Source organism: Dermacentor silvarum, chromosome 10, assembly GCF_013339745.2.
Source record: "Dermacentor silvarum isolate Dsil-2018 chromosome 10, BIME_Dsil_1.4, whole genome shotgun sequence".
NCBI classification, from domain to species: Eukaryota; Metazoa; Arthropoda; class Arachnida; order Ixodida; family Ixodidae; genus Dermacentor; species Dermacentor silvarum.
Window position 1 is genome coordinate 50,674,285 of NC_051163.1, and position 20,431 is coordinate 50,694,715.

Genomic DNA, 20,431 nt, shown 5'->3' on the forward strand with positions numbered 1-20,431 from the left:
CTGATGACCGCGCACCCTGTCACTGTGTGTCACTGTGTGTGGTTTTATTGTGACAGCAATTATATTGGACACTCCAAGTGCATTTCCGCCGTCGCCGTCGCCGTGATGTTCCGTATGAAGTCCAAGTGCGATAACACCGTGGCCGCGCGCCGTATGCTGTAGGTGCGAGTGAAAGCGTGCGAGGGTGAGCCGAAGATGGTGGCTTGATCTTGCGTGCATAAAGTAGGAAGGTGGGGAGGAAGCGCGCTGTTTTCCACCTTGCACAAGGCATTGGGAGTTCTACTCCGGTGGCGGCACCGTGTACGGTGCGGCAGAGCTCGGCCGCGCGGGCCCTATCTTGAAAGCGATCTGCAATTAGTACAGAAGTGTATAGCTTCGTGTGCGCTATGTTCTCGCCGCTTAGTTCGCCCTGAAGAGAGAGGCAGCAAGGTCAATTAGCTCACTGCAGCTGTCGCTCTTGCTCACGCCAGCGTTTTGACAGCGAGTGTCCGCGCTCATCGAACGAGATGTGTTTGTTTGCCTGTGCACGCGTGACACCATGCTTGTTAATTTAGTTAGTAATTAAGCGAATTCTTACGAGGGGAGTTTATGCGGCCAAAAAAGCTACTATTCTTATACTTCGTATAGCTGTCTACTAATTTTCTATCGCAGTCGATGATTCGCCTTTCGGGCGAAACTGCGACTTCTCTTAATGGCGCTCGAGCGGCCGCGCTTTTCAAGTCACAAATGGTTTATTAAACCATAGCAGGCTTATGACTAAACAGTATGTCAGAAGACACAGCACAATTGTTGCTTCATTCTACATGTGCAGCGTCGTTCACCTGGTTTGGTTGTTGATTTTTGGAATTTTTTTAAAGGTGGAGGGGGGAGATGCCGCCAGCTCCTAAAGGAGAGCCGTTTATTGCGGTGTAGAACCTCTCAGTTAATCGGGTCGGCGCGCGCTCGATACGAAGAAAAGGCGTGAACGTACAGCGGTGTCGACCCATTCACGCTGCGACCGGACACCGACACGATGGACGTCAATGTTTTACCTGAAGGGATGCACGGGGGACATTGTCCACTATCTTGTCTACTCCTTCAGCTTCCTAACACTGCGTGGATGAAATGAAGACGTTGAAATCCCTTGAGTTGCACAATTACTTTACAAGAGGTGGATCAAGATTCACGAGCCTTTCAGCGAAACGGGACCAGGAAAGTAATTCTGCTTGGGGAGGTAAGCGTAACGCCGTCGTTCGGTGGGTGCTGCAGCCTTCCGCTGCGTCGCCGATTCCCGCTGCATCAGCCTCGGACACGGAGGAAGATCGTGGCAGTGGCTGAATATGAATGAATGAATGAAAGAAAGAACAAGAAAGAACTGAAAGAAAGGACGAAGGAAAGAACAAAGAAATGAAACTAAGAAAGAAGAAGGAACGAAGGAAAGAAAGGAAGAAATAAAGACCGAAGGAGATTTAAGTAGTGCATTAGGTGCTCGCATGTGTCGTTGAGGAGGTCGACGTACAACGCAATACGTTTACTTCACACTACGGCTCGTTGTGTCTTGCAAGAAGTCTGACCCCGCCGATCGTATAACTTAATGCACTACCACGTGTGCAGCAGGCTTTCGCCTTCACGTGTTGCAGGAGTGTAACATGTTGCCGATTTTTTCTTTTCTTTTTTTCTCCATGCGTCGTCTTTTCGCATGATCGTAGCCCGCAGGGCCTTCATGACGCGCGCTTTTATCCCAGATCGGCGCCCAATCTGGACTCGTCTCCTCCCACAGCTTATAGATGACCTAACTACGAATGTAAATAGTTAAATTGTGCTGTTCTTGCGCCGTGTCTCCGATTTTCAATAAGCAAAAAAGCGTTTTCGAGCTCACCTTACACGAAGTGGGCGCCGCACATTCGGATATCGGCACTGTCGGTGTAGAGATCGGCTTGCCTCGCTCTAAGCGTTTTCGTGCGCTCGCACTGATTGTTTACGACCGTTGGCAGGCGTAAGCGGTTTGTGTTCTCCCATTCCCATCTCGTCGTCGTTTTGCTGCGGTGCGAGCACCCAAATACTGCGCAGGGAACCGGAGCCGACGAGAACGACCGTAGAAACAACTTTGCGCTCGAACGCTGCAGCCGAGCTGCGTGTGGCATTCCGTAATGGCGGACTGGTATCCCAGAATTCGTGGCCATGACGTAGTTGCGAGCTATCTACACTTCTGTGCATTCTCACGCGTGCACGCTGTGTTCACTCTGTCCCTATTTTCCTGTTTACATTCGCCTCTTTTTCTTACTCCTTATGCAGGGTAGCAAACGCTCGTCTGGTTTACCTACATGCTGTTCCGGCTCTTTCCTTCTTTCTTTCTTCTGTCCCTTTCTCTCTCTCCTTACGCATGCACGTCAGTTCTTCCGTGACAGGTGCAGACGTCCCAACACCGTGCGAAGCTGCATGTTGAAAACCACCACTACAACTTCTGAGGGGGGTATGCATTGCTTTATGGCTTTAGAGTAACGGTAGTTGTGCTATGTTAGACTAATGGTTGTAACGGGAGTAATCGTAATTTTCACAGCACGCCACCGCTGCCGTCGACGCTGCAGCTTGCGCAACGGTATTCTTTGCCGGTATTCCTACGGGTTTCGCATTGCCGGGAGCGCCTTATCATCAATTATCTGGTTCGGATGCTTGTTTTGTACTTGTTCTTTATTAAAACGTATGCTGTTCTGTACGTTGTATGCGTGATTCCAAAGAATGTACGCACTGTTTGCTTCACTTTGCCGAGTGTGTGAAGCCTCGAGCTGCCTTACGAGGGCACGAGTCACGTGCTTCTGGCCTGCACTGCCGCCGGGATCGGCCCACATTTTTTTGCTGACTGATGCGGACACGAAAAATGCCGACCACCGAGAGGCTAACAGCCTCACTGTAAAAAAAATGAGACGCAAGCACAAAGGAAAGAAGAGACACCACAATGCTGGTGGTGGCTTTGCTCTCACGGCAGCAAGTCTGCCGTGACAGGCGCAGACGTCCCAACACCGAGACCTAAGGTTCAACTTCACGGCATGGATCGTGCCAGCTAGGACAAGCTAGGACAAGCCACCCCCCGCCCATGCACATCCATTCTTCGTCGATCCCCTATTAGCGGATATGCGCCATGGTTCGAGCTGATCATCATCGTCATTGCCAGCGCGGCGCGAGGCTCTCCGAGCAGAACAGGCGCATCAGATCTCGGCTCTATAGATCTACTGCATCTATACGTTCGGTGCGCCTCTTAGCTGTAATCTCGTTTTCTTTTTGCCTCTGTCGAAAGCGATCGAACTGCCATGTCGCTTGCGAGGCACGACTCGGAGCGCAGCCTGAAGATGAGCGAGAAGAGCCTGGACGGCAGCGTGGGTGGTCCGCCGCAGAAGCCCATGCTGTGGGTGTTCATCACCGCCGCCCTGCTGCTCGTCGGCATCATCGCCGTCTCGCTGGTCAACAGCGAGGGCGCGTACGGACACGAGTCCGACATGACCGCGGTGCTGCGACAACCCGACCTGATGCTGGACAACGCGGCCGTGCCTGCACAGCCGACGACGACGTCGCCTCGACCAGGTATAATAAGCGCACTGTAAATAGCTGCGACTCGTCATGCGTGTGCGCGTCCCCGAGTCGTTTCTGTCTTGTTGAAACAAGAATCGTTATGTTGGAGGGCTTATGTAAAGCTTAAATTGAGTCATTGTGCGAGAGTTCAACGAAAGCCGCATGATCCTGCCAACCGCATTGCGGTGTCGTGAATATATATGTCAGTTTGGTTTCAGAATGCGTAGGACGCCCCTAGTGGCCCACCTAGCGAGGCGTGCCTGGCGTCATCAACTACCACCCTATATGCATATATTCCCTTGCATTGCTAAATACATTGCAACGTTCTCCCGCTCCGTGCTTGCGTCTGTGTCCGTTCTCAACGTCGGTCGGCGTTCGCGACGCGACGAACACATTATTTGTACCTTGTATCTTGAATCTTGAGATTGCTGTGATATTATATACGCTTTTGTTTCTTTACAACTCAATGATACAGTGCTATAGAGAGCCGCTGTTCAGTGGCATAATGAGTAGAATTGAAGGGCGAAAATGGGCACGACTAGGACAAACACGGACAAGCGCTAGCGCAACTAACTCGCTCCCAGGCCCTAATGAGGCAGGCGGAGTCTACAAAACGATCTGAGAAACGCGAAGGATTTGTTTGTCGGAGGCCAAATTGTCGCGCATGAGGGAGTTTCATCGAACTTAACACAACCGAGCTGCTTCAAGTAGTTGGGAAGTGGTTGTCGGACTCCCGTATAAACGAGCGAGCCTGCGAAGCAGTTTAATGAAGAAACACTACGACGGCTGACTCGCGAATCGCATTTCCCGTTCCCGCTATGATTTGGGATAAATCACTCAACCAATAAAAAATTTCCGACTTACTCAAATTTGATGTAACGCCGTATTCTAGTGTTACCTAGTTTACTAGCCCTCTTGGTGCCGATCTAATTGGCAGTTCTAATTCTGTGCATCACAAGGTGACGGCTTTCCTAAGTACACTGCCTATGAACTCGTATACCGAAAATCGAGGGCATTCAGTCATCCCTTTGATTTTCATTTCTTTTTGTTTATAGCATACGCCGACGAAGACACCAACTATGCCTCGTGGCTGCTGACGCGCACCGTCAACCCCGCGGTGAACGCCTGCCTCGACTTGCACGCGTACGTCTGCGGCGGTTACGTCGGAGCCGTCGGCCGCCCGCTCGAGGAGTACGTCGCCGCCAACACCACGATGGCCATCAAGACGCACTTCCTGGGCATCGCCGGGCGTTCCTCGACGCGTCGACAGACGAAGCCGAGCCACGACTCCGAGGCTAGGGCGGTGGCCTTTTACCGCAGCTGTCTGAAGACGAGCCGCGCGCACGAAGGCCCGACGGTTGCCGCCAACGCCAGGGCGCTGGTCACTTTTCTGGAACAGAACCACCTCAAGTTCCGGCACGTCGACGACGTCGACCTCGTGGGAAAGGCGCTGGAACTGCTGACGCGCTACGACCTGCAGGTCTTTTTCGCCCTCGAAGTCCAGTTCTTCCCGTGGCTGAGTCGGAACAAGAGGTTCGTACGCGTGGTGGCCAGCCCGGCCTTCGAAGAGTGGAAGGCGCGGAAGGTCGCCTTGCACCGCGCGGATTTTGAAAGGTTCGTCGAGAAAGTCCTCTCCCTGAGTGGCGTGGGTCAGCGGCGAATAGCCGACCTCGCGGACGCGGTGAGAGCCATCGAAGACCGCGTTCAGGAAACGAGCCACGCGGACGAAAAAACCGACGAGGCGATGGAGGCCACCTGGAGGCGTTACCTGGACGTCCACTCGCGACACGTGTTAAGCGCGGGCGCCTACGACTTGGACATCAACAGCTCGAACGCGGCCCGCTTCTTCCTAGCCGCTGCTAGCGTCTTGGACGGCGGTCAGCGATCGGTCTACCTCAGTTGGCACGTTGCCCGACACGTCGCTGAGGTCGCCCGTCTGGTGCCGCGGCATTCGAGCGAAGGAGAAGTCGACGACGCCAAGACGTACTGCTACGACCAGGCCTACGGCGAATACAAGCACGCCATCATGGCCGCGTACCTCTTCAAGTTTGTCAATGAAAGTAGGCTGCAAGAGGTGAGCAAGATGGTTGATTCCATCACGATCGAAGTTCAAAAGAACATCAGGCGTTCCTCCTGGCTGCCGGCGAAGACTAGGGTCAAGCTCGAAAAGAAGGTCGGAAGCATCAAGTGGAGGATCGGCTATCCGGACGGTCTCAGTAAATGGAAAGGCGTTGACAAGTTCTACAGCCGTCACCCAGATTCCACGGGCGTTTTCGTCAGAGACTACCTGGGAGCGCGTGAGGCTAGAATGCGCGCTTTTTTCACCGCTTTGCGCAGCGACGTCACTAAACCCGAGGAGTTCGACTTCGCCAACGACGCGCCGGGGATCACGTACGGCGCGCCGAACGAGGTGAGCGTACCGGCCGTCGCCCTGGTGTGGCCTCTGTTCAATTACCGCGGGGCGCCTGAACTCAACTACGGCCTCCTGGGCTCGCTGCTGGTGGAGGCCATTATGCGGGCCTTCGGCGGTGCCGACATGATGGACGATGGCCGTGGTTCGCCGATTCCGTGGTCCAAGAAACACCGGCGGCTGTTCCAGAAGAAGTACCGCTGCGACAATCTCAGGGAAGGCCCGCGTAAATTGTGAGTGACTCCTTTGGTTGATTCACACTTTTTCAAAACGAAGTCTTGCTGACTTCACACAGATAAGGCGTATCTAGGATCTGGCTATCTTGTAACCACTTCCAGAAAAATACGGTCGGCGTTAGGGGATTTGTAGATGTCGGATCAACATGAAAATGGTGTCAAATGATACCTCTTCGTGCCGAAAACACGTAACAATAGTTGCAATTAAGATTATATTAAAAAATCACCAGCCCTTCCCCTGTCGAGAAAAGGGGGTAAGCGAAGCTTGGCGTGCGTGTATCTGACCTTCGTCAGGGTAACGTAAAGTTCACGACATGTCGCGGTCTCTCTCCTTCTCTCTCTTTTTCTTTCTCTCTCTCTCTCTCTCTCTTAGAAATTCCTCTCTTTCTCTCTTACTTTCTTTCTCTCTTCCTCTCTTCTTATTTCTCTTTCTCTCTTCGTTTCTCTCTTTCTTGTCCCTGGTATGTGCCATTGAGTTTGGACCCGTTCTGCATTATCGCCAGGATCGGCCCACTTTTCAGCGTGACACCACCACCACTGCCGAAACTTGTGAGCCTATACAGCTTCACTTAAAAGCAGTATAATTAGTTGAAACGGCGTGGAATGTGAATGCCTGTGTCGTTGGCCCCCTCTGCCATGCCGCCGCCAAGTACCATTTAACTTAACTGCAGCGCACTCCGTCAGATGACGCGAAGTGGCCGAGTTTGATAGAATTCGGTAGGATGCCTGATAGCCCGGCTTTCAGGGTGGCGACACCGTATATTCGAGTGTTTTCAAACCAACACGTCTTGACTAGATTAGCAAGACGTCTTGCCGATCACCTTATAGGATATACAAGACGTCCAGACGTTTTCACAAGATTGTTAAGGCGTCTTATGCCCGTCTTGTCACAACTTTGTCGGAAGTCTTAAGGCGTCCTGTAGCCGTCGTCAATACCGTCTAATGAACCGCGAAATTTGAAATATGACACTCTGCAAGATACAAGAAGTTTTGCAAAACGTTTTGTAGTCGTTTTAAAAACGCTTCTTTATTGGTACAGATTCTGGGAGACGAAGTTATGACACCTTCTAGTCAGTTATTTAGCTAACGTAGCCGTAAATGTTGGTGAGTAACGAGTATTTTAGGACCCCAAAGTGACATATGCAAGTCATTTCAAAGCTCTTTAAAAAGTAATGGCACAATTTCTAGTCAGCACTTGCTTAATATTTGTGCAACCGTAAACACCTCAAGAATGAATTGAAAAGCAATGCTTGTTCATTGGGAGAGGGAGTAGTTGCAAAGATGACCGCAATCTTTACTAAACAAGTCAAATCACAGTGGGAACAAGAGTATCAGAGGAAACACAAGCACAATGATGACGGCATTTTAAATATTCTCTGGCAGCAAAAATTCACTCACATCATCGAAATCCAGATGGTCTCCCTCCGATATCAATTGTCCAATGAAATGCTGTTAAGCGTCAGTAATCTGGCGAGAACCGGCATACACTGCATACCGCGTGTCCCAGCTAACGTTAGCGAAGCTACTCGACCCCAAAAAATTATTTAAGAAGAACACGGCGCAAATTACAATAATAAGACCGATGGCGTTCGGTCGTCAGAGGTCTGACGACCCAACACGGTGGGTCTGAAAATTGTATCTTGGACCGTGTTTTTTAAATCTTATTGTTTTCTTTGAGCCGCTCATCTAACGTTGGCTGGGACACCCTTTATAAGCGATTATCTATGAGACCCAAGATCCTTTTACCTTGTAAATACTGATAGAGGTTTCCAGATGGAATAGGAGTCCAGGGGAGGTATTCTGTAATTGTCCACCTAGTGGACATGTCCATTTCGTCTGCTGCTGACGTGCTGATTGGCTATGACGCGTGGCCCCTGCTAAAGGCGCACCCTGCAGCCCAGCCAACAGCAGACGAAATGGACATGTCCACTATAGGTGGACAATTACGGAAATAGCTCCTCAGCACACTATCACGGGAGTTTTTCTTATACGGATGTTTGACATACAAGGATTTGGAAACACAAAATACCCTGTTATTAAATTAATTACAAATGAATCGGGTGTCTCCTGACACCTATAAAATGGACAAAGGAATGGAAATTTCCCAATTCTTGCATTATTGAATAAAATCGTGGCCATACCAACAGCACCAATACCTATGGCCTAAATCTTACAGCCCATCGTAACAACATTGAAATATTGGCAAGGCCACAAAAGTGATAAGAGATCTTAGGACCATGCTTAAGATAAAGCATATTTAATCACACGAATGAATAGCTCAAGTGGTCAAAGGTTTCAAAGAATGTTTAATAAAACAAATCAATAACATGCCACTGCATGATCAAAATACTTCTAATACACATATTCTGACTGTCTGTTATGACACATTCTTCACTTCACGATTCAGGGAGCTCAGTTGCACAGGCTGATGCACCCAGAGAAAATTCAGCTGTTCCTAATGATACTCGCTATATACTTGATTGCAGACCTCAGATTTAAAACCTGTAATTAGAAGGTAAAACAAAAAAACATTGACAAGAACATGTTATATGACTAATTAAAGCTCCTACTCATCTGTAACTGCTCAAAACAGCGAGCTTAGGCAAGTTTTAGTACCCGGCGTAGGCATCTTGCGTACGTAGGCTGAAGAATGCCATCGTTAATTGCGATACAGCGTTTTTCTTTACCTTGGATAGGAAGCGACCCGCTATACTGCCGTGATATCCAGTTTCTTTTTCGGAGATAATGAAGGCCTTCTTCAATGACGTCATTGTCATGATTAGAGGCTGCCACGTGCTCCGCGAGTACGTCGCAAGCGCCATTTTTTTTTTCGTTTTTACGTCATACGCATGTTGCTTCAGGCACTCTTCGAAATTTCCTCTTTTTGTCGATGTAAGCATAGTCGCAGTTCGCGCAGGGTATTACGTGTACGAGGCCTAAAAAATATTTCCTTCTGCAGCCTGTCCTTCACGTGCACCAGTTCATGGTGCAACTTGCAGGCGTTAACATGCGCCACGTTATACTTCATAAGTTTCCGAAACACGCGCCAAGGCCTTAAGGAATTAAGCTTTCGCTGTATCCGCACTCGGAGAGTTCGCGGCCGTATTCTGGGCATCCTGATTAGAGCAAATCTTCCGGGCTCGCTGTAACATTCGCTTTAATGATAGGGGTGTGCGAATATTTGAAACTTTCGAATAAAGAATCGAATAGTGTCCTATTCGATTCGGTCTTCACATCCAATAGTCACGATTCGTAAATGAGGATATTTTTCGAATACTTTTCGAATACTTCGAAACGTCAACTGCACCTAATTAAGCATAAAATTGGAGCAAAAGTACAGTAAATTTTCACCCCCGTGGGCATAGTATAAACACGAAACATGGGAACCTGCGTAGTAGAGCACGCTATACGTCGCTTATAGGTGGAAGTACTTTGTTTGCTCCTAATGTTCCATTTGTGCTTTTAATAAACAACTCTTCATAACGTACTACGCAATGACAGAGACTTGCTAACTTCAAGGATACTAGGATGTGAACACCGTTCCACATTAATTGTGATAACGGCTATTCATTATTCTAAAAGTATTCAAAAACCATTAGGTATTCGATTCGATTCGCTTCTGGCATTATTCGATTCGTATTCGATTCGGTCTCAAAAATGAGTATTCGCACACTCCTATTTAATCAGGGCGGCAAACTGAGCTAAGCACATCATCCTCCGTATAGTACGTAAGCAATGGCAGATTTCGAGAAGCAGAAGTAGGGTCCTAGCAAAAGTCCCTAGATTTATCTCGCGCAACTCACGCATGCGCACAAGGGTCCGGTAGACGCGAGAAAGAAGCTGTCGTGTCGAAGGGTGTCTCCACCTTGAACGGTGGCGCTGCTATCGAGGTATACCCAGGCGCGGATCCAGGGGGGATGTCCGGATGTCCTGACCCCCCCCTCAGATTTCCGCATCGGCCCCTCGGTGACAGCGGGACGGCCCTGTCGCAAAAAAAAATATGGCCACTAGCATTCTTCAAAAGTATTATTCGCGAGTACCAGTGATATCAGCCATGTGGAAGTAAAGCTAGCTCGCTCACAAGCTTAGTTGTATTCCGTCGGGGTGTGGGTGTTGCGAAGTTCCCGTAGTTATTTTTCTCATGAACACCTCGACCTCCTGGCGCCGGCGGTGCCTTACTCGTCCCGTCGATGGCGTCGAATGAACGAGGAGACGTCCCTTTTGCCAAACACGCCGACGTCCGCGCGAGTGCCTTCGCGCCTGATCAACTTAGTTGCCCCTTGGGGTGTCATCGGTTGCCTCATTGGCTGTCATGGGTTCCGCGACCAACCTGCTTGATGAAGGAGATCACTTGCTGAAGTGTTAATATATAGGGTTTGTCCGAAAAGTAATGTCATGGTTATATTGTGAAGCGACTATACGTCGCAGCGCGCTAAGACCAGTTGGGATTGGTGTAGGGGGAAGTTAGCTTACGCACGCGCGGTCGCTCAGTCGTCTGCGACCGTCTGGAGAGTAAGGACAAGGTTTTACAGCGTAAGCTGTTATGGGCTCATTCCAATAGCCGTTTCGGGTCGCGATGATGCCGCCGGCGATGGAACGCGTCGGCTTGCACGCGCGACGGAGTCCCAAGCAGGCCGCGTCGGGCGCGTTGCAGTGGGAGCGAATGTGACAGCCGTAGTTGCGTTGTCAGCCGCTTGGCTGGGCCGAACGGCATTAGCCATCGGCGATGGAACGCGTCGGCTTGCACGCGCGACGGCGTCCCAAACGCGTTCCTGACGCATTCACTCAAATTACTAGGTAGTACTGTCGAAACGCTCCTCTAGCTTACGCTCTGACTGTGCTGCGTGTGCCGCGCAGGCCTGGCATTTTATTGCGATAGCAATTATATGGACACTCAAAAGCAGATTTCTGCCGTCGGCGTCGCCGTCGCCGTCGCCGTGAGGTTCCGTATGACGTCATTTGGAGAAGAAATCGTCGCCGCGCGCCGAACGCTGTATGTGCGAGTGAAAGGGCGCGAGGGGCGCGTCTTTCACGGGGAGTGAACGCACGGCGGAGAACAAACGCGCGTTCTGCGCCGTGCTCGCTTAAGGGCTGCAGAAGTAGGCGTCTCTGTTCTCCTTCACAATCACCATGTATGTAGAGCAAACGCGCCTTCTTCCAACGAGCGAGAGGCCGTGGGGGAGGGGGAGGGAAGGGAGGCGACGTTTAGCTGCGGCACGCAGTGGCACAGACCGTAAACATTCCAAAAAGTACCGTTCACAAGATTTTGACGAATAATTTTAAGATTCGAAAAGTGTGCGCGAAGATCTCGCGCAAAATGTGAATGGACGACCAACAATCGAACCGAGTTGAAACGTGCCAGGAGGTTTGGAACTTGTGCGAAAGTGACCCCCACGTTTTGCACAATGTCATCACAGGTAACAAGACTTAGGTGTTTGAATACGACCCCAAAACAAAAAGGCTAAGTGCCAAGTGGCACAGCTCGGCGTCCCCTCGCCCCAAGAAGGCCATATTAGCAAGTCAAAGGTCAAAAGTGCTCAAGCGACTCAAACGAAGGATTCATCGCACCCGGCCTGATATCGGGGGCGATTGGAAACTTCACCATGACAATGCACCATGCAGCCTGCACCGCCTTCCTCGTGACCCGCTTCTTGGTGACCAATTGAAAGAGGGGACGTGCCATTGGTTCCCCAGCCGCCCTACAGTCCTGACGTGGCTCTCCCGCGAGGCTTCTTCTTTCTGCGCTTGAAAATTCCCATGAAAGGACAACATTTCGCAACAGTTGGGGTGTCAAAGTCGAAGAGGCTTGCACCAAGGCTATAAAGGACATTCCTAAGGAGGCCTACTGTCAGTGACGCCTTCGATGGTTGGAAATCTCGCTAGAAGCAATGTAACGACGCAGGAGGAGCCTATTTTTAAACATTTTATTGCGTTGTACCGATCTGATCAATAGTTTCTTTATAATCGACATTACTGACATTACTTTTCGGAGTGTTCAACCCTGTATAAATAATAACAACTAACAGATAAACTAAGAACTACACATGGGCAACTTTTTCTTAACTGTAGCACAGTTACACGTTGACAACATCTAATAGAAGCATATAGTACCGTTCGTACGCTACAAGTTTTTCATTGTAACTTCGCAGTCTTATTGCCGTACATTAGGCATAGTAGGGTCAAAGCCGCCGGATACGTTAATCTGAGTGGGCGTTCTCGCGGAGCGGGGCGATGCCTCGAGCAGCGGCTGCGAAGTGGGGGAGCGGGACGTCAGCGGCCAACGCCAGCGCGCGGGCCTAGAATGGGATCGCGTGGTTAGAGAAACAGGAGCAGATGCGCGCCTTGTGTAAAAGGATGACATCGCGTGGAAACAAAACATGAAGACGCTGGCTCACGCTCTCGGCTACTACGCCACATCGTTCTTCTTGTAGGTGACGTCGTGAGTCTTCATACGCGGTTGATTTCCTTCAATGATTTCCTTTAGGGAAATCATTGATGTAAATCAATGATCAATTCCAATTGATCACTGATTTCCTTTAGCGAAATCATTGATCATTACAGACTAGCCAGGCTAGATATCCGGCAGCACATTGCTCATTAAGCAAGTGGCAATCAGTGGCTTGGCGGCTAATACAAACCAATACTTTCCCCAACCCATTGCCTTCAGTCACTATCACCCAGACGTATACACAAACATATGTAAAACATTGTAACAACCAAGCAAATCTTCAACACATAATCTGGGCATGCCCAAAGAAACAATATAACAATAACTGTTCGAAACCACAACAACCCTGTTTAATAATAAGAAATGAGGAGCAATGGGAGACCCGTGCTGCGCAGCTCGGACCCGGATGTTCAAGCAAGAGTAGTCCAAATGGCTGAAGACGCCACCGCGGCTCAGGGGCTGCCGGCCGCCGTCTAAAGGGGGGACGGGTGAGGCTTCTAGTCATTACCCCCTCCTCTAACCACATTTTGGGCAAAATAAAGTTATTTCTCTCTCTCTCATACGCGGTGATTCGCATATTGTAAACAACCAGCGTAGTGGTTGCCGCGTTGGAGCGGAGCGTTACGCCCGTATTCAAAAACGTTCTTCAAGTCAACCAACACTTTGACTCAAGAGAGAAGATAGCACCGCCATCCATCCACAGAAGTGTTCACTGAGCTTCATGATCATTCACGGGAATTCAGAATTGTCACGTCTTTATCACTCGAGAGGCGGCGCTGTGCTCAAGAAGGTGGGTGGCCGGAGGAAGAGCTTCGAGTCGAGGGCTGTTTGAGAACAGGGAAGTTAGTCCTCCAAAGCAAACGAAGGTGTCTCAGCCGATCACAAAGAATCTTCTTAAGGCAATCAAGGTGTCCAACAGAACTCCAAAGACGGACCCATGCTTACGCATTTATAACGAACCTGCGACAGATCATCCAAAACTTTATTTTAAGAAGCAATACAGGCTAGATATACCGGGTATTGAAAATTAAGCTTTATGGATTTCTTAAAATAGGCACTGGGAGGCACGTGAAGACCACCTGCGCAAATAAGTTGTGTGGCCAGGGGGACACAAGTGAGATAATTATTGCTGTCAGCAGCCGAATTAACTAAAATTGAATAATTAACTTTTATTGACTGCAGTAAGTGTGTATGTTGTATTCAAAAGTTAGAGCCAGTCGTGTTTCTACACAGTTTCACTTGGAAAAATTCTTCTAGCATGTCTATGCTCCGAGATATCCAACTCCAAATTTTAATTGTCGTTCGCATGATTACGCATGCAAGAGAGTGAGGATCGGCGCAAAGCTCCTCCCTGATGTGACGCGGCTGTTGAGTGCGGCGTTTAGTCTGACAACGCGGCGGAGGCATTAGCAAGATAATAGAGAGTTTTAGATTAGGGGGACGCAAGCGTAGGGGCACGCTAGCGCTTGGGGCCGCGGTACTGCGCACGCGCAGACCGGTCTGCGCGAGCGCAGTACCGCGGCCCCAAGCGCTAGCGGGCCCTTACGCTTGCGTCCCCCTAATCTAAAAACTCTCTAATAACTGCCCCCCTTCCCCTCACGGCTGGCGAAAAAAAAATCGAAGAACCCGTAACCGCTGTCGTAACACGCGACCGCGCAGCCTGTAAAGACGGTGGCAGCTGCCATGCCGAGATAATGGCGCGAGCGGAGAAGCCGCAGGGCAGTGCGCGTGCGTAATGGTGACTAGACGACCGGGCATGGTCCTTGTTTGGGCTACGCAAATAAAGTGACTGCTGATTTCCAAGTATTGTAAGTTTTATTGAAATCAAAAGCAACAACTGCACCATCAACAACAGAAACCTTTTTAGCTATGCTGACGAATATTTCATACTGCCGCTTTAACTTGGTGTTGTCATGCACAAATCTCATGACAACACTTCACCCATCAAGATGTCAATGCCCTAAAGATGTTCAAAATGCCGCCCTTCCCCAGCAACGCAAACATAAACCGCTCTCGCGTCGAGTCGATAACTCTGCGCAGTACAATTGAAATTTGGAGTCGGATATCTCGGAGCACGAACCCGCTAGAATAATTCTTCCGACTGATACTGTGTATAAACACGACTGCCTCTAAGTTTTCAATACAAACATACCCACTTACTGCAGTCGGCAAAAATAATTATTCAATTTTAGTTAATTAGGCTGCTCACAGCGATAATTATCATCTCACTTTGTGCCCCCCCTGGCCATATAACTTATTTGCACCGGTGGTCTTCGCGTGCCTCCCAGTGCCTAATTTTAAGGAAAACCATAAAGCTTAGCTTTGAACAACCTGTATTATCAGGCACAGCCGCCAAGCACATGGCTGTATTGGGTAACGTCCTTTTCCTATAAGCTCGGAGAAACCGTTACCAGGCTTCGCTATAGGGCTTCTTCCTCTTTCTGGGGTTTTACGTGCCAAAACTAGTTCTGATTATGAGGCACGCCGTAGTGGAAGACTCCGGAATAATTTTGACCACCTGGGGTTCTTTAACGTGCACCACGTCGCAAGCACACGGGTGTTTTTGCATTTAGCCTCTATCGAAATGTGGCCGCCGCGGCCGGGATTCGATCGCGCGATCTCGTGCTCAGCAGCGCAACGCCTGAGCTGACTGAGCCACCACGGCGGGCTACAGGTGTTGCTCTAGCCGTATAAAACGCGGGTTTATCGTGAGCAGAAACGGTGAATTTCGGTAAATGATAAAGGCTACTATCATCATCATCATCATCATCATTGACAGAAGCTGACCCCCCCCCTCAGAAAAAACCTGGATCCGCCCCTGATGCCACCCGCTTATCTCCCGTAAGATAATGGCACTTAGCAATAGAGCTCTCCAAGAAGCTAAATAAGTAAGGTTCAACCAAGTATCAACGCCACACCTCTCGATGTATACAAGCGACGCTTTGGGCGGCATGGGACACTGATATAGTAACTTCCATATCTGCCGATTTCAACACGACATTATCGTAAAATACCCACTTTTTTCAGCTTGTTTACGATTGTTGTATCGACAGCAATAATATCCCAATCTTTAATTTGCGTCTAGTTGAAGTCCCAACAGATTTCAGGAGAATGTAAATACTGGGGCTGACCGATTTTGCCGAGTACTTGAGTAGATTATTTGGACTTTTCCGCATCAGGCGAACCATCTTATAGTGAACCAGCAGCCGAAATTTCGACCGCAGTTACGTAAATATTTTATGAATAAAATGTTTGTGGCACCGATCTTTCCTGCTGCGACCATACGAGAGCAGAGCGCCTCATCGCAGCTTCCCTGCAGAACGGAGTCAGCGAACCATTATTAAACAATCGACATGATTAAGTAATCAAACCATCTTTAGTATGGCTCATCATTTTTCGGCTTCAAAAATTATATTCTGGGTTACTAATTGTTAAAATCGCGATCTCATTATGACGCGCACGCCGCACACTGCAAAATAATTTGCACCCTTAAACGTGAGAAAGGGTGTAAGTCAGTCTTAACTCACCCCCTTAGAACCAAAAAGGGTGTATAGGTATGCGAGTTGCTGACTAATTTACACCCTTTTCCACCTGTATGGGTGTAAATTATTTTACGGTGTAGTGGGGATGAACTTCGATCCCTTGGGGTTCGTTGACGTGCACATAAATCTAAGCGCGCGAGCGTTCTTATCGCCCCCATCGAAATGTGGCCACCGCGTCCGTGACAGAATGGGCGGCCACGAGCTCAGCTGCGCAATGTCATAGTTACTAGGATACCGCGTATGGCGCGGCAAGCTGATGCGAGAACTTCAAGGCAGCGTCGCCGGGCAGCCGTTTTTCGTTTTCGCGCGCGTGTGTGTGGTGCAGCTGACGGTATAGTCTGTTCCGGACCACCGTCAGTTACACTTCGCTCCTCGAAGAGACTGGACGTGTGTGTCGCGTCAGCTCCTGAACAGCACTTTCCAATGCAGTGAAAGTGGTTGAAAATCATGGGCTCGGAACCTTAAAAAAAAGTGGTTGATCCCTCTTATATAGGAATCGGTATAGAACACGAAAGTGAACGTGTCTTCACAGAAGTAGTGTAATGTTTATTGCACATTGATATATATGTCTATTGGTGTTTGTGGCTAAAGCGCCCTTAGGCGTTGATGCACCCACGCTGACGCCTGGTGGCACGTCTCCTCCATCACGATACCAACGTCGATGACCATGAGCAACCGTCGTGCATATGGAAGCTGCACTACGCTGCACACGCTAGCACAACGCGAAAGACGAAGCACGTAACTGACACACTAATACAACGCGCAAGACAAAGCACGTAACTGAATCGTCACCGAGTCAAATCAGCGCGTACAGAGTCCGCGCCTTCTTTTTTTTTTTTTTTTTGTAGTTGCAGGTCCCTTCGAATGCTGGCATCGAGGCGTCGTAGTGCTGCCAGCATTGCTCTCGCATTTTACGGCCTGAAATGGGCACTGAATAATTTCTGGCTTATACAAAGCCTCCTCTCACGATAAGAGTGGCCTTCTTTTTTTTTTTTTTTTTTATTGCAGGTGTTTTATAATTCACTAACCAAGTTCCAATTATTTTTTGTCTCTAGTTGTGGTAACTTTAATCCCTTAAGGCTTGTAGGTGTGGTCACTTCAGTCACGCCGTTGTCGGAACATCGTCGCAGGAGCCAGGCCTCCCGGAGCAACGCCCACGCGCCGACGTCCCGGGGTCATCAGGCTCTCGGCTCTCGGCCCGGAGTGTCCGTCGGGGCGCACGCCCTGTACAGGGCGTACAAGAGGGCGGCGGCGGCGGCATCTTTCGGCGGCGCCGGCGGCGGCGGCGGTCGGAGTCTCCGGGGCTTCGAGGCCCTCAGCGGAGACCAGCTCTTCCACGTGGGCCGCTGCCTTCTGGCTTGCGGCGACGCCCACGACGGCGCGACGGACCCCCTGTTCGCTGGACACCGCTGCAACAGGATGGCCCAACAGTCGCCCGAATTCGCCACCGCGTTCCGATGCGACAGGGCGTCCTGGACGCCCGCGGGCAGTCGCTGCGATCTTTGGTGAAAGTAAAGCGGAGCGAAAACGTATGTAGCCGAGTCCTCGGAGTGAATTGCGCCGTTTTAAAGCTCCCCTCCTCCCCACCCCTTTCCTCCTCCTTACCAACAGGTCTCGCGGTAAATTCTGGTGACGCACTTGGAGCTGCAAACGACCGTCTTAAGGGCGTTCTAATACTCCAAGAACCGTATGCATATATGGGTGGGTCGGTAATGCATACTCGAAACTTCGGCGCGAGAACTACACTGGAAGCAAATGAGACATGGGGGACAAGGCGCTGAAATATCAACGGAGAACTTTATTAAAAGCATCACATGAATGAATACCCATTCTAATACCTATTCTGAATACTACATTCGGAAGGCAAGTGAAACATGCTTCGCGAGGCCATCTGTCGTATCACACAAGTTGGAAAAAAGTTGCCTTGCGTGGTGCTAATCTTTAGAAAAGTGTGGCGTCATTCCGGTCCTTAATTGTAGCGTGTGTATTTACGGGCATTTATACTAACGCGCTTTCAGTAAACTTCGCTTTTGATAGTTGGGCGCATTGTCCCTCGCGTGTTTTTTTTTTTTTTCGATGTAGTTTTCTCGCTGAAGTTTCAGCGACCTAACGAATTTTGAAGAAAAAGAAAAAATCACAGCATATCCACGGGGTGAATGATGATGAGTGGGCGAAGCTCCGGAGGGAATCATCGGATCTCCCGCTTAAGGGGACGCTAGCACAAACGCGTTAGAAACGTGCAGTACTCTCTAGTAAGGGGGAGCGGCCACAGCGTCTTACGCAGCCATTTACACATGCCGAAACGTGCACCGCGTTTGCCGACGCCATCACATGACTGCTGAGAGAGTATACCCCCCGTATTCATAAACGATCCTCGACTTGAACTTGACTTGCCACCGCCTTGGGCAGCGCGTTCGAAACGCGTTGAAGGTAAGGCGGAGAGGCCACAGCGTCTTACATCAGCTTCTTACACGGGCCGTAACGCGCTAGCACAAGCGCGTTAGAAACGCGCTAGAAACGCGGCCTTTCGTTAATGTTGGGTATTTATTGCCATCGTGGTGCGTGTGTCCACGTCCGCTTCGTGGCGTAGTGGGCTAACGCCGCGCACTCAGAAGCGAGGGGTCCCTGGTTCGATTCCGCGCTACGGACACAACTTTCGGAATTTTTTTTTCTCATTTTTCTCAGACTGGTTACGCACTACTACTACGACGACGGGGACGAACGGGTGCCGCTATAAGGAGCTTCGCCCCTAAAAAAAAAAGGGGGGGGGGGCGGAGTCTCTAATACTAGCCGAGATAATTAGCAGTATCGCAAAGCTCTCCGGCAAGGAGGCCAGCTACGCTCTCCGCATGTTGCGTCGACAAGCCCCGTCGCGAACGACATTCCTTCGCTATACAGTACGGTATTTGCTTAACATTGATCTTTGTAGCGTAATAACTCGAAAATGAAAGATAATCGTGAGAGCAACGAAAGCAAAGGAAAGGCGAGCGCTACACTCTCACCTGTTTATTCCAAAACAGGGAATCGTATATATATATATATATATATATATATATATATATATATATATATATATATATATATATATATATATATATATATACAGGGTGTTTCAGCGAACACTTTCAAAAATTCTTAAAGGTTGCCTGTGGTAGATAGCACAATTCTAGTTCATGAGCTGGTCTACTCGAAGAGGCGGACATTACTTGCACAAGAAATTGAAATGCTTAATCGAATAATTAACAAACATCTACTAATTAATTTTTAACTAATTACCTGATGGCCCATATTGCAATTTACAAGTTGTAGCCGTGGAGTTCGCAAGGCGGGTTCACTTGGAACGAATTCTCGGGATGACACCAGTTTTGAGATATTGATTCCCGAACTTTGCGGAGAAATGCATTGGCGTTCCAGTTAGTTTCTTAACAAAACGTCGCTTTATGCATTGAAGCACAAAATTAACTGGAACGCCATTGCATTTCTCCACAAAGTTCGGGAATTAATATCTAGAAACTGGTGTCATCCCGACAATTCGTTCCAAGTGAACCCGCCTTGCGAACTCCACGGCTACAACTTGTAAATTGCAATATGGGCCATCAGGTAATTAGTTAAAAATTAATTAGTAGATTTTTGTTAATTATTCGATTAAGCATTTCCAGTTCTTGTGCAAGTAATGTCCGCCTATTCGAGTAGACCAGCTCATTAACTAGAATTGTGCTATCTGCCACAGGCAACCTTAAATAAATTTTGAAAGTGTTCCCTGAAACACCCTCTATATCTTCGCTACCTTCTCCCGTATATCGGAGCCGAGGGTCCACTTCCTTTCTGCTCAGAGTCACCGCACTCGGCGAATCCCGTCTCCACATATGTATTATAATACGAAACATTACTCAGCTTTGTTAGCCGGCTCACAAAGAAGCTTGAGAAGAGGCTATAAGGTCAGCGCAACGAGCGATGGAATGGAAAAATAAAGCCGCAGTTTCGTCCGAAAGGCGAAGCAGCATCGACTGCAATAGCAAATTATTAGACAGTTATATACCAAGTAAGGATAGCAGACTTATTCGCCGTATAAAACTTTTAAAGCAGTCGCTTACCAACTAAATTAACAAGCATGGCGTTACGCGCGCATAAGCAAAACGGAACACAGCTCGCTACTCGTGCGCCGAATACACCCACAAGTATACTCGTCACGCTGTAAGACATGCAATACACCACGTGCCGATCTCCACCACATTATATGTGAGGAGGA

General features: G+C 49.2%; 1 protein-coding gene across 1 annotated transcript; it reads left to right on the plus strand.

Annotated features, from left to right (window-relative positions):
• The first annotated feature begins 2,647 nt into the window (after nucleotides 1–2,647).
• Nucleotides 2,648–17,710, plus strand: LOC119431239 (neprilysin-4-like). The gene is made up of 3 exons (XM_049657308.1): nucleotides 2,648–3,558; nucleotides 4,602–6,189; nucleotides 17,313–17,710. Exons 1-3 carry the CDS (start codon nucleotides 3,288–3,290, stop codon nucleotides 17,689–17,691), a joined length of 2,238 nt encoding a protein of 745 aa, XP_049513265.1. The 5' UTR covers nucleotides 2,648–3,287; the 3' UTR covers nucleotides 17,692–17,710.
• Nucleotides 17,711–20,431: the final 2,721 nt, after the last annotated feature.

Bases quoted from the DNA above. Each gene is read 5' to 3' on its own strand.
- LOC119431239 (XM_049657308.1), top strand. From the start codon at position 3,288: ATGTCGCTTGCGAGGCACGACTCGGAGCGCAGCCTGAAGATGAGCGAG. The intron at 3,559-4,601 runs GTATAATAAGCG...TTTTGTTTATAG, and splicing joins GACGACGTCGCCTCGACCAG to CATACGCCGACGAAGACACC. The intron at 6,190-17,312 runs GTGAGTGACTCC...ACATCGTCGCAG, and splicing joins AGGGAAGGCCCGCGTAAATT to GAGCCAGGCCTCCCGGAGCA.